At 44.5% G+C, this 14,107-nt stretch overlaps 1 protein-coding gene across 2 annotated transcripts in view; it reads right to left on the reverse strand.

The window, feature by feature from the left end:
- UNC13B (unc-13 homolog B) overlaps positions 1 to 7,691 on the reverse strand; it is a 212,838-nt gene extending 205,147 nt beyond the window's left edge. For both annotated transcript variants that reach the window (XM_062599298.1, XM_062599297.1), the window contains exon 1: positions 7,639 to 7,691. In XM_062599298.1, the coding sequence (XP_062455282.1) occupies positions 7,639 to 7,660 (22 nt within the window). In that variant the 5' untranslated portion in view covers positions 7,661 to 7,691. The remainder of the gene's footprint in view (positions 1 to 7,638) is intronic.
- Positions 7,692 to 14,107: the final 6,416 nt, after the last annotated feature.

Genomic DNA, 14,107 nt, shown 5'->3' on the forward strand with positions numbered 1-14,107 from the left:
CAGGACGAAGCTGTTAAAAGATCACACAATCTTACGTTTCCAGATGCCCCGTTCCCCAAACACAGAGGGCAAAAAGGGAACAAAATCACTTTGTTAACACTTAATTTTTTAACCCATGTAACCCTGCCTAGTAATACTAAGACTTTTATGAATTTAGGTCCCAGCCATCAGAAGGAATCCCTGCAAGCAGGTGTGAGGGACATATGCTCAATTCAATTCCCCCTCAGTAAGAGATTTCCATAAGCTGTGGGGCTCCAAATGCAGACTTCCACAGTGAATGCTGGTAGCCAACTTTCTTACAGTTCTTTTCAAATCCCACTCCAACTCTCTGAGAAAAGAACGAACATATGGATATGGAGGCTCAAAAACAGTGTGCTAGAAACTGAGTCACAGCCATCGGCTGGCATCACCTCCTTTCGTTAAGATGCTCTCACCCACCTGTCAGAGCAAACCTGCTAGTGCCATCATCCATACTCCAATTCCTTGCCATTTTCCATAACCACAGGACGTGAATCTGTGAGAAAGCACAGTGCTTACAAAGTTCAGCTAACATCAGTCAGAAGATTTCCTCAGCTGAGGATTTCTCTTCATCTAACTTGGGCTCATAACAGGTCTCTGCACTCCACAATGTACAAGTAGGAAACAGTTGCTAACATGAGCAGATATTCAGTATGCTATTTGCTAGCTAAAAGTATAATTATTCAGTTGAAACTTGCAGCTAGTAATGGGAAAAAATTACCTAAAAGTACATTAAGGAATCTGTTTTGAAAGCCTGGAGGACGAAGGCATTTCAGTTTTTTGCAATACACCAAGTAACCCTTATAATACCTCAGTTGTATCTTTGACTGAAGTAACAACTAGATTTTTTTTTTTTTTTAAAACTTTTTTAACTTGACACTTACCTCCTACCTGAACTACAAATATAAAAGCTTGGGATAATATACTATGATATGGAGTACCCTGCTTAGAAAGTAGTTTACTGAAATTTGTGAACTCATCATTTTTGCACTGGAACAAGTTACCCGGAGAGGTTGTGGAGTCTCCTTCTCTGGAGATATTCAAAGCCCACCTGCATGCAACCATGTTTAACATGCTGCAGGTGACCCTGCTTGAACAGGGGGGTTGGACTAGATGATCTCCAGAGGTCTCTTCCAACCCTACTGATTCTATGATCATAGACAGCATTAGACATACATAAAGATGTTAAACTGGCAAACACTGGAGAGCTCATATGCCTACGAGTAATTCTTCCGTTCTTTCCAAACTTGTAGGTAGATTCCTAACTCAAGAAGTGTTGAGCAGGCAGCTAGAGAACTGAATCCCAATACAATTACTTCTACAAAAGAGTCATTGATAAGTTACCTACAGTAGTTGCGATCAAATCAAACGCAATATGGCTAGTCCAAAGACTATCTCAAGCAATTCACAGGAGGCATTTCAAAGGGGCTAGTTTCAAAAGCTGAGGATAATTATTACAAAACTCACTGAGAAGAATAAATTTGAACCAAAACTGTGATATTAAGTACAGAAATTATTTACAAAGAGCTTTCCAGGGGACCAAAAAGTAACTATTCCTCAAGCAACAAGAACAGTTATGCATAAGAGTCCATCCTACTCCAACAGTGGCAAATGATATAAATCATAGTACAGCATAGGATAAATAAGCAGTATCAGTACAAGTGAGCAACATTAAGAATTTAGATGGTGGGGAAAATGTCAGAGAGCTAGATATAAAAAAACAATTATATTAAAGGAAAAATACTAAGGATATTAGTCAGTGAATGCTCTAAGAGGGCAAACTGCTAATGGCAAAGAAGCGTCAGGTATCCAATAAACATCTGTCCCATGTTTGGGCAGAGGCAGGACATCTGTGTGGTCAAATTCCTTTGCATCCCTTATTAAGTGAAAAAGTGATTAAACATCCTAGACGCAAACAATAACTATCAGAAGGTCTGGATAACTGGATAACTTAGGTGTCGCCTGAAGAAGCCTGTATTACAGTGATGTTTGTATTAAATGCATCCTGAATGATTAGAAAAAAAAGGCTCTAAGGAGACCAGGAGTACTCACCTCCCAGCGATACTCAGAGCAGCCTTGCAGGAGGGCAAGTATCTACAGATAAGAGAGCACATTGCCAGTTCTAGCCAGAAATATCTGCAAGAACTAATGCAGCAATCAATGCATATCGAGAAATAGCAATTGCTAGTCAACACTGGTTTGGAAAGACTTACCTGAACTACACAAATATAACAGGCAGAGGTTTTGGAGTCATTTGACTCAGCAGTGCCTGATGTTCTTACGAAAGCGTAAAATGATGTATCATCAGGAAAGCCAGTGAAACAGAGTAGTGGTTAGCTGCTTGAATGTAAAGTCACATTTCGTGGGGTTCCCCAAACACCAGTATTAATGCCTGCCATGTTCCAATATTTTCAATGCTAGACTGAGCATTCATTGCTTATAAAAAGCAATCAGGACACAGAAGCTGGCAAAGAGGCAAATAATAAAAGGAACATTATGCACCACAGCCTGGTCAAGTGTAAGCAGGGCCCAAGTCAAAAGAAAATGTATGTGAAATCCTGCTCAACACAGAGATCTGAACACCCAGAATGCAGCTGTAAAAGAGAAACCTGTATCACAGAAAGCATCTGCCAAGTTTTACAAGTCACAGTACACAAACGAAACATTACTTCAGCAAAGTCCTTGGCAACGATGGAAAATGCATGCACAGATAAGCAAGAGCTATGAATAGGAATAAAACAGGTTTTAGTTCTCCATTCAATGATGATGAGATCCACACAAGAATATTAAACCCAAATTTCATTTCTACAGAAACTGTAGAAGTGTGGTCAGAAAATAAAGGCTGCAGAGAAAACCAACAGAAATTCAAGTGCTAAAAAGAAACCTTCCAGAAAGACTTTGGCAGTTTGTAGCTTATCTAAAAAGAAAGAAGGACAGTAAGGGCTTTCACATGCTTCCACTCATAGAAAATGCCAGGTACCAGCAGGCTTCAATCTATCAAAGAGAGTAAAGGAAATCCCTACACACCTTCACAGCAGCTCCCAATCTATATGTACATGCCAGCACATCTGTTTGTAATGCCACATAATTAATTACCTGTAGGAAAAAGCAATAGGTACATCACTCCAAGTATCTCAGCTCTTTGGGAAGAGCACTGAGGGCAGCTTTCATTAAGTGATTAAAGTAGTTCTCAAAATGATTTAAATTTGGTAACAAGGGAGCAGTAAAATATGTAGGAGTTCAAAGGAAAGTAAAAGGAAGGTCATTTGCAGGCAGAAATAGGCATTTCACATGCCTCCAAGTCAAATATTTGAAGTAAGGTGCTGGATTGAGAAAAAAGGAGGAGGTAGTTTCATTTGCCTGGACTTTATATGACAATGTGTGAACTGCAATTTGCATACTAGCACAATACAAAATGAACAACTTCCAGCATTTGGATAAATCCAGCAGTGTGTTGCATATTAAAATTAAGTAAGTTAAAAAGAACTTTAATAAGTTTGACCTGGCAGAGCTCAAGCTGAAGGAGTCAACTGAAAGGACACCAGGTGACCAAGGAGAAAGCACATGCTATTCCAATTCAGGAAGCAGTACTGCACATTGCCTTTATCCCACTGGAAACTGCAGAGGATTTTCAAGCAGTTCATAGTGCCCAAATACTTAAAACAAAGTCCAAACCGTTAGTTGCAACTTTTGCAGTATGACAACGTTCAAAGCTGAAAGAGCGAAGGTTTGAAACAGATAAATGAATTAACATTGGTGCACAACAAGCCAAACACTGTTTGTATACAGATTTTCAGTAGTCCTATTATTTAACAAGAAGAAGCAAGAGAGCTTTCAAGTTTTCTCTTCAAATAAGCCACCAACTAACACTTCAGTTTTTCAAATCCAAGACTCAATACAAAGAAGTTCCTTCAGTAGTAAAGACTCATTAGTGTTAACACTCAAATTCTTGATGCATTTTACATTGTTCCAATAGTAGATCCATTGGCAGCTTCACGATTAATTGCAACTAGAGAAAATGAGCTTTTTTAAGAGTTACACAGCAATTTATCCATGAAGCGTTATGCTTTTATTCATGCCCAAGCTTCATACCTTGAACTTCTGCTACTGCATTTGGAAACCAATTCTTTTTTTCCCCCTTTTGATCTATACAAAGGCAGCCAGGTCTTTTTTTTTTTCAGTTTTGCAACCGTTTTAGAATACAGTCACAACATAGCAGTACAATGACACTTCACCATTGCGACATCAAGAGCTGGAGGAGCTGCATTCAGCCCTACAAAGAACACAGACATGAGTTGAGGCTATTGTGTCAGGGAAAAAGTCTTTTAATGCAAAGAAAAAGCCTTGATGTTTGATTACCTGCTTTGAGTTATGGATATTTTTAGATATTTCACAGGGTTAGTATGCTTTCATTTCTAGTATCAATAACATCATTTTCCCATTTGTTTCCTTCACTTGGACACTAACAAGAGTTTAAACTGGTGATCAAATATTCAGAACCTTAATTTTGCTATCAGTAAAGGAACACGCAATTGAGTTCACTGAGTAGTATTCCAATACCTCTTGCTATTCTGATAGATCAAAAACATCAGCAGATAAGCAAGCCTTTGCAACTAGCTTCATAGCAGCAGCAATGTAAATGGCACGCCAAAAAAGAAAGCCCCCACCCTCACAGTGGTGTCACTTCAAATAATAGTCAGCAATCAATCATTTCAGAACAAAAGACCAGAACAGATCTTCTAATTCAATCTCCTAAGTACCTCAGGCAGCTAAATCTCAAACAGACACTGCACATCAGGCCCCAAGATTTTAGTCAGACAAAAAGCACTTAGACCATCTCAGGACTAAGCTGTGTATCACGCACAGGGATGAGGCAAGATCCCCACTGCCAATATCCTTGCCGCAGCAGAGAAGCGAAATATTTCAGACATTGATGCTGTGAGCAGGACAAGCAAAGGTAAGAGACACAGATGTTAAAAGACATAAATGTTACTAGAATTAGCAGCAGGATAAGGCCAAGAAGCTAGGGAGACAGAGGGACTGAAGTCACAGCATAAGCTGTCACAGAGCAGAGAGGAGGAAGACGAGAAGAGAACCATCACTGAATTTATTAAGGAACTACGTCATTATCTTGAGATAGCAAGAGCTACAGGCAACGTAAGATGTAATAAAAGTGGGTGAGCAAAAGGCTTTGGAGTTAAATGTAAAGGATGCAAACAGCAAAGGAACTGATGATGAAGTGCCCAAGACCAGGCAATCCATCCTCAGGAGGGTCCTCCTTTGGGATGACCCTTGCAAGCTGTGCTGAGATAGCAGGTATTTCTATCTGTATAAAGACAGGAAAGATCAGAAAAAAACGTAATAGAAATAAGATTGAGGTAAAAATCAAGACTCCAAAAGCAAGCCAAGGAAGTTAACAATGAAAGACTGATGTGAAAACCTAGATTGTTTCACTGGGATTACTTTTATTCAATATGTGATATATTCACAAATACAATACTAAATGCAAACTAATAAAGCAAACTATGCCAAGAGAAGATTATCAGACATAATCCACACACAGCTGCCCTGAACAGGAATATACGCAATCTCTTTTGTACTCAAGCAGTAGAATCAAAATACAAAGAATTCCCCTCTAAAAGCCTTAACTACATAAAATTTAGGATTTGTTCTCCACCTCAACTGAACTCTCTCCATCTTTCAGGATTCCTCCTCCAAAAAAATCCTTTGGATTTGCTCCTACTTCCACAGCCCGTACTACTGGCTCATTTCACACATCCTCTAAGTACCTTCAGGCGAGCCCAGATTCACAGTTTCTCAGAGTTCAGTGTTTTCCAACAGGTGCTTCCCAAGGCAGATACTTCCTTTTGGGAAGCCTTGTGCTGCATCTGCTTTGATCTCCCAGGAGAAAAAGGAAGAGAAACTTGCAGCTAAAAATGATATCCATTACCGGATGATATCCGTTACCTATGTTAGCCACTCTTCCAAGAACAAAGACAGCAACCAGATTTGTTTGGCGGGCACTGTTTTAGATTATCCATTCATTGAAACACTATTAATGCATGTAATTCAAGGGGGAGGGGGAAGTCCCTGAATCACAACACTATCTTTCTGGCTGCCAGACTTGTTGTTATACTACCACTTAGGTTTTTTTCCACATTTCCTTTTATCTGTTAAACTGCAGTTTAGAGGCAATTAAGAGTGTCCCTGTCGCTTAAATTTCCTTAACAGTTTTTTTGTTATTTTTGTCTTTTTTAATCTCAGGTTTACAGCATCCAACCCCACATTATTATGCAGCCTTGTATGTGCACCGTTTTTTATAAGGAAGTTGGAAGAGTGACTCTTTCCATTAACAGCTGCACTGCTTTCTGAGCAAGACTCGTTTATTGCAGGAGAAAGGGCAAATGCAAGAAAAAGTATCACTTTTTAGAAGTGACAGCCAGAGCTTTCTCCTGCTTGCCCCCAAAGTTACTGCTCTATCACAGCTTCTAGTATACATTTTGGTTTTCCGAAAACCCTGCTTCAGCATGCCGCTGTTTTATGTTTCATGCTTCGCACTTGTGAAATTTCCTTGGCTCGCTCTTGCCATCATGAATACTTCAAGAAATGTGTCTCTTCAAGGTTAGTAAAATACTATACTCCGCACGCTTATAACAAAGTTGCTCAGTATCAAGCATTCGAATTGCTGCCAACATTATCTACTCTCTCAGCACTGCAGCTGAAGTTAAAGATATACATGTCGCTGTGATGATTCTCATCACTAATTCTGCAGTCCTCAAGTTTCTTCCAAACTTTATATCTTTATCCCTAAGCAAAGAATGGGCCAAACACAAAAGCATGTTGTTCTAGGCCACCAAATGGAGAAACACATCTCCCCTCAGAAGCCCAGTACTGGACTTCTCCTGTGGGAAGCGGCTGCCCCCGGGGGACGGGGCCAGGGCTTCGAGCGGCGCGGCGGCCAGCTCCGCCGAGGGGTCATGTCTGAGGAACAGCAGCTATTTTGCTCAGCCACGCAAGTTTTGCCTCGCAAAACCTCAGAGCACCTTGCACCTTCCTTCCGGAGCCTTCCTCGCCCGGTGCTCTAGCCCAGCAGACATTCTCCGCACCAAAGAAACGCCCCGGCGCTCTGAAGGAACGAGGCTCTTCCGTCGCCCTGCTCCTCCGTACGCCTCCGTCCCACGGCACGTCCAAAGCAACAGAGAAGCCTCAATCACGCCGGAGCATCCCTGAGCCAGCAAGAACCTGCTTCAGCAGAGGCGTCCGGCGAGGCCTTCGAAGCGGACTTCGTACGCCTACCGGAGGTGCTCAGCGGGCTTCCGAGATCGCACGTCCGCGCCTCGACGGCATTTTGAAGGTGAAGCCACACCTGCACCTCTCACCCGACTCCTCGAACGCAGCGACCGCCACTGCGACCGCCCGCCCTCGGCGAAGGCGTCGCGAAGGCTGAGGGAGCGCCGCAGCGGCGGCAGCGCGGCCCCTCGCGGCGGGGGCAGGAGCAACGGCGCCCGCCGCGGAGCCGCCTCCAGCCGGGACGCGGCGGCGGCAGCCCGCGGTCGCCCGTCCTCAGCCGCAAACTTTCGCAGCCGCCCGCCCGCCCGCCCGCCCCCGCCGCCCACTCACCCCGCACGCACAGCAGCGACATGGCGGCGCCTCGGCTGCCGGCCGCCCCCGGCTCTCCTCATGCCGCCCCGCCGGTCGGGCAGGCGGGCGAGGCGGCGGCGGCGGCGGTAGTGGCGGTGCCGGGAGCGGGGGCGGAGCCGCCCGAGCGGCGGGACGAGCCGCGCCCCGCTGAGGGCAGGGACGGGGCGGCGCCGCGGGCGGCCGCCACCCGCCGCCACGGCCCCCGGCGGCGGCCGGCAGGGGGCGCCGCCGCCGCGGTAACCACGGCAACGGCCCTCCGGGGCCGGCCGCCATGTCCCGCCCGCGGCCGCGCTGGGCCCCGGCCCCGGCCGCGGCCGCGGCCTCAGCGGGCAGGCTCGCCTGGGGGGTTGGGGCCGAACCCGAAACTCAGGGGGTTTTGAAGCGAACCGAGTCGGTGCGTTCAGCCGCGCGCGGGGCATTGCACCGGCAGCCCTCGCACGGCCCTGGAAATCACCCGCGCCGCGGTTTCCGCCTCGACACCCGCGGCTGGCCGCGGCGGCGGGCGCTCCGCGTCTGAGCTGCGCGTCCCCTGGACGAGCCGCGTTTCGCAGCGCAGCGCAGTGCACTGAGGAGAGCCACCGTCTCCTTTAAACTCTCCAGGGCTGACCCGGAGGTCTCGGGCACGAGCACCCATGGAAAGTGCTCCTTGTAGCCCGCGAGTTATGACTGGCTTTGCTCCGGCGGGTTAATTGCTGTAGTGAGCACTGAAAAAAGGAATGAAATGAAATTAAATGTAAATGAGCTAGCTAGGCAAGGTTAGCGCAGTGCTAAGGCTACAGATTCAAGCAGAATGCTTAAGTGTCCGTGACTCCGTGCTACTTAATATAAGATTTTCTGCAAGAAGGTGAAGGCAATTGGAGCAATTCATCTTGTCTGCTCACTTAGATGCTTTATAAACTGCACAGTTTATTTGCAGAAGAGTTAGAAGTCCCCCTTGAGCAGGAACGCCGGCCACAGTATTCCAGGCGTTGCTCTCGTTGGAGTGCTGCAGCCAGGTGATGCCCAGGGCAGGTTTGTCCTTGCTCCGACAGTACTTGAGGAAGGGGAAGTTGTTTTTTCTTTTGTTTTACTCCTGCAGTGTAAGAGAACTTGCTGGATACGCACCTTCCTGCTGGCGTCTTCGTGGGAGTCGTTTTCTGCACGTACAGTCCACCCTCCCTGACACAGGCTCTAGCTGATCGCCCTAGGAAGAGCACAAACAATTCGGAGCGATGGTCCCTCCATTCCGTTTCTAACAAAAATAAGCAAAGGCTGGGGAAAAAGTAAGAACAGGAGGAGGAGCTATGCTTCATGAAGATCTCCCTCTTAATATCCTTCCAGCTCTGAAGGGTAATCAGCCCGGATGGGAGGTCCTCAGCCTGATGTGTTTGGGTACTTACTAACTCCCGATCAATCTCTCTTCCAAGTGATTCCCCAGTCTCTCTTAGACCTCTGTCAACTCCTGACATCCACATATTTTGGTAAGGTGTTTCACAGGGCTGTTGCGGGAAGAACCACTCCTTTGGTTTCCTTTGAATGTGGTTCTTTAATAGTTTTCTCTGATGGCTGCTAGTTCTTGTGCTGCTACTGCTTCATCTCAAGATATTAATAACCATAACCAGGTAGAATGTGGTTTTGGTTCCAAACAGAGGATCCAAGGAGAAACAAGTAGTTCCTGATACTGAAACTCAACGGTCGAGTGCCAGGTAATGTGAGTTCTGAATGCGAAAGTCTGCTTAGAGGGCAGAGACAAATCCCTTCGCTGGGTGTTCCAGTGAACCACGAACTTTCCCAGCATTCGGCCCTGGAGGTGAGAGGGCTGAGTTCTGCTCCATTCAGTACAGTATGTTTTACTGCCATTATATTCACTGCACATAAGTGTGTTAGTCATGGAAATGTGTCAACAGTACTTACAGCTTCTCTGAGATGCCAAGAGGGGACACTTGAAAGGACATGCCAGGGTGTTCCTGTAAAAAAACAGGTAGAATATGGGCTAAGGTGTTACCAGACACTGTCTCAAAGGACTAGGAACACTTCTATTCTTGGCAGTGTGAATAGGGACAGTCAGTGCAGGAAACTGAGTACCGACATCAAAGCAGGAAAGGAAGGAGTCTCCTTTGCTTGTCCATAATCTGGCCTCAGTGTCTCTGACAGGCTCCAAAACCCCACAAAGGCTCCTGTTTCCTCACTTACGTAGTTTATACATTCATTTTTGTATATCATATTAAGTGTAGCAGTAAGATACTATAAGGGCTCCAGCACATCAGTCTCTGCGTTTTGGCTGTGCATCGTCAAAGCCTGCCCCGTCTGTGAGCTGGGCATGACACTGGTTTCCAGTTAACTCCAGGAGACGTCACTGTTTGGTTCTAAAAAGCCCTTCATTATTTATCTCCAACCTATCTTAGGGTAGCATACCACATTCTCAGCCTTTTCAGTTCTCAATCATTGGACCTGCAGAAATTTATACCAACAAAAGATCTGTTCAGGGGTCTTAGACTTATCTCAGACAGCTCCTTTCTTTTCTTCCTTTGCAGCCTTGTTGCAAAAGAAAACCCTTAAACTGTGCATGAGCTGATCTCTGCAGTAACCACACAATCCCATCATCACTGTCCTCTTCCACCAGCCTCTCCATCTGCTGGGCCCCATTGCTCTGCCCATCCTGATTTAAAGAATAAAATCTTTGTGGCCATGGTTGCCATTTACTGTGTCACACAGCATATGGCACAGGTCTTGCCTACAGCTTGTATATGCTACCATAAGGCAGAAATTGTCTCATCAAAGGCAGATAATGTCACATCCTTTAAAAATCATAGTAATGTGGTACGAGTAAGTGTGGCAATCCAGTAAGCATCTTGTATCCAGGACCTTCACTGGCTGAGATATCTCATTACCAGCAATAACAGCAAAGGCTGAGATTATCGTAGATGATATAAATTCCCTGCCGTTCTGAGATCTATTTAGGTCTAGGTGAGTGTTTTACCAATCCTTATCTAATCAAAAGAGATCTTTCATAAAAGTGCTTCAGCCAGCTCCTGATTCCCAAATATGGTGGTTGCCTGGGTGTCTGCCCATCCTCTCCCTCCTTTCTATTTCAAACAGGCTGGAGGAAGGACCACAGCACTACTCGGAAACTTTCACAAGGTAAACTTCCCCTCCTCTAATTGTATTTGCTCCTTCATATAAACTGCTTTATATTTTCCTAGTTGAATGACACTTCCCAAATACATTTTTCTCTATTATTTTTTCCAGTTCTTCCTCTAAACATTGTTGTCAGCAATACGGGAATAGTTTAGTGATACTTACTCTGCAATAAAAAAAGGAAAAAAAAAATCCGGTGCTTTTCTCAGCCTCTTAAACATGGAAGATCCTTCAAGATCTGTTTCTGTAAATCCACAAAAGAAGATACCAAGTTTGTAAATACTTAACTACAAGGAAAGCCCCAAATCTTATTGTAGCAAGCTGGGTCTAAATTCTGCAGCTGGCAGAGTTCTCCGGTAGCTCTGTGTGGTATGCTCTGTATCAGTATCATATAATGTTTTTTAAAGAAGAATTTTACTGAATTAAGGAGGAAAAATACAGTGCAACAAATACAATAAAGTAACCCTCACACACATTGAAGCTGTATGCCTTTCTGAACTAAGACTGAGGTTCTCTGCAAATTCAGAAAGGAGTCATAACTGGCAATTGCAAAGTGATATCCAATTTTCACTCAGTGCAAAGCAAGAGTTAATCTTCTCTGGGTGATCAGACTCCAGCCATTGATCTAGGATCACTCACTGTTGAATAGGAAGGTTATAAATGGGTGGTCCTCGACTCACTGCAGTTTGCCAGCTGTTTCATGCCAACCTATTTGCTTTAGTTTCTCTATTAAGAGAGCAATAGTGTAGCTATATTTGCAGCCTACATAAACTGTGCTTTTTTCTTCTTTTATTGCTCCTCTGCCTTTTGGGGGTTTGTATTTCTGCCATTGTAGAATGGATCAAGCTGAAATCTGGCATGTAACAAAACTGCAGGGGCTTTATTTTAAATGAAAAGGTTTAGATCTGTTAAACCATTTTTCTGTTACGGAACTGACAAAAAAAATCACCTCAAACCTGAGGTTGCGAGGGATTAAGCTCTAAAGATAAAGGAAAAAAAAAAAGCTTTTAATTTACCCCATGACATTTGACAATAACTGAGTGCTGAATATAGTCTAAGCAGTTGATTGATATTCTATTATTGGAAAACAGCTCTCAGATTTGACTGTAAAGGTAACAGTCTAATGAATTGGCTTTCACTGTTATTTTTATTCCATTTGTTTACTAGTAACATTTGCAGAACAGCTAGGGGATCTTTTTCTCAACACTGCATGGCATCTTACCTGAATGGAGGAGCTATTTCAATAGCACCTTGAAACACAGATTTATCAGGGTGGATCACAGCAGGTACCAGTGCAGTAACTGGAGAACAGCACATACATACTCTGGGAGTTGTAGGGAAGTAGCCTGTAATTCCCTCATTATATTTAAACTGGAACATTCATTTTAACATTCCAAAACACTGAAGCAGAATGAAGTCTTAGAGGTGCAGAAATAGCGAGGATGTCCGAGTAACGTCGGACCTGAAGGACTGCACTCATATGTAGAGTGGTAGGGCAGAGAGGCAAACAGGACAGCGAGGACAGCAGCATCTCCCTGACTGACCAGCCAAATTTTATGTGCAACTCTGGATATCCTCTCTCCAAAATTCCCCTTGGCTTTTCCTAAGGGTGACTTGGTGATATGTGGCAGCAACTTCATGTGTAATGTGTGTCTGGCAACTTAAGGCATTAGCCAGTGGGTTAATTTTGATTCCCCCTGTAACTGAGACTCTTTGACCACCCTGATCAACCTGCAACTCCACCACTGAAGCCCCTCACTGAATCTTTCCTTTCAGCAGGCTCAGAAGGGTCCTCTTTCCTCCCTGAAAAGCACAGACACTTCAGTAGGGTTTTAGTCTTCATGCCTCAATTCTCTATCCACAAAGTGGAGGTTGTGATAATTCTTTAAGGATGTATTACAGATGAAGGGTGTCATTAGCAATGATGAGGCACTCGGACACTATCACCACATAATCATTTAAGACAGATAAAGTGATCTGCTGGCTTTTAGATTACAAATCCCTCTTCAAAAAGCTGGAGAGGCGAGAAGCATCCTTTCATCTCTGGGATAAAACCCTCCACATAAGAGAGCAGCTTCCATGGGAACTGACCTTTTAATTACAGCTGCTCAGTAGAAAGAGAAGAGTCTTTCAACCGTTCATGCTGGAGTCGACAGAAGTGTACCCATTTTTCATGCAGTATCCCGAACAAAGCACTTCTTGTTCATTTTGGGGCAATTTATTCTTGAGCCAGCTGTACCCAGGGTCATGCACATGCAGCATTTCTCTCTTCCTAGAGTTTACCCACTAGATGTATTTATAGGCAGCAACTCCATCTCCTCTCAGATTTTGCTTTGCCAGACTTTTAAAAAGGCGTCTTTTCCTTGTGGTCCAGAGACCATCAGCTCTGACTTGGGTGGCCTGGATGTTCCGATTGTTTTGTAGCTATTTCTGAGTTAATTCTTCCCGAGTGCGGATGGCATGTGTTGTACACAGCAATTCACATTAGGATCAGGCCAACATTTCCTGACCTTGATGCCTCAGATTAGACGCACAAATCTCTGCGGTTCTGGGAGAAGGTCACCCTCTGTTTAACAGGAGCACGTGACACCAGTTCTACAATTCCCTACTCCACTTTGATCTGATTCACATTTAAATCAAGCCATGGCTTCCCTATAACAATGAGAGGGAGAAAATAGGTGCTTCTTTTTAAAGAGGTCAGATATCTCACCTTTCTGAGAGGAGTCACTTTTAGCTTGGCAAAGTGCAGAAGCCCTCACCATGACGGAGCTTGCTTCCTGCCTTACAGCTGTGTTTTTATTCTGTTCACATGAACAGGAGAAATTTGAGGAGTGCAGAAGGTTATTCTTCAATAGAGCAGCCTAGGGGAATAGTTTTTCTCTTGCTTTTGTACTTTTTATTCATTGAAGAGGAACGCTTGTCAGAGATAAAAGAGGAGCTATTTGTCAAAGCTGAAGGAAAAGCTGTTGGTAGACATAGCCAAAGCGATGGGCTCTGAGGGAGCAGCATCGTGAGACCGCAACAGGCTTTTCTGCTTGTCTGACCTCCATCGTGGCCCCATGTGCATAGACAAAAGACATGGAGACACCTTCTCCCAGCGCTGGACACAGAGTGCCAGTGGGTAAGGCAAACAGGGTCCCGTTGCCTATGAACTTAATTTGTAACAGTCCCCCTGTGATTCCCAGTGCTAAAATTAGACAGTGCCTGTCTGTAAAGTACTAGCTGCACCCTTGGGGTTACTGAATCCTTCTCGCTTTGGTGTGGAGCAGTTGGCCAGAGCTTCCTCCTCCCTCGGTGTGATTTCATATCGCAGCATAGCTGTTATCAGAGA

This window comes from Rhea pennata, chromosome Z (assembly GCF_028389875.1).
Source record: "Rhea pennata isolate bPtePen1 chromosome Z, bPtePen1.pri, whole genome shotgun sequence".
In the NCBI taxonomy this organism is placed as follows: Eukaryota; Metazoa; Chordata; class Aves; order Rheiformes; family Rheidae; genus Rhea; species Rhea pennata.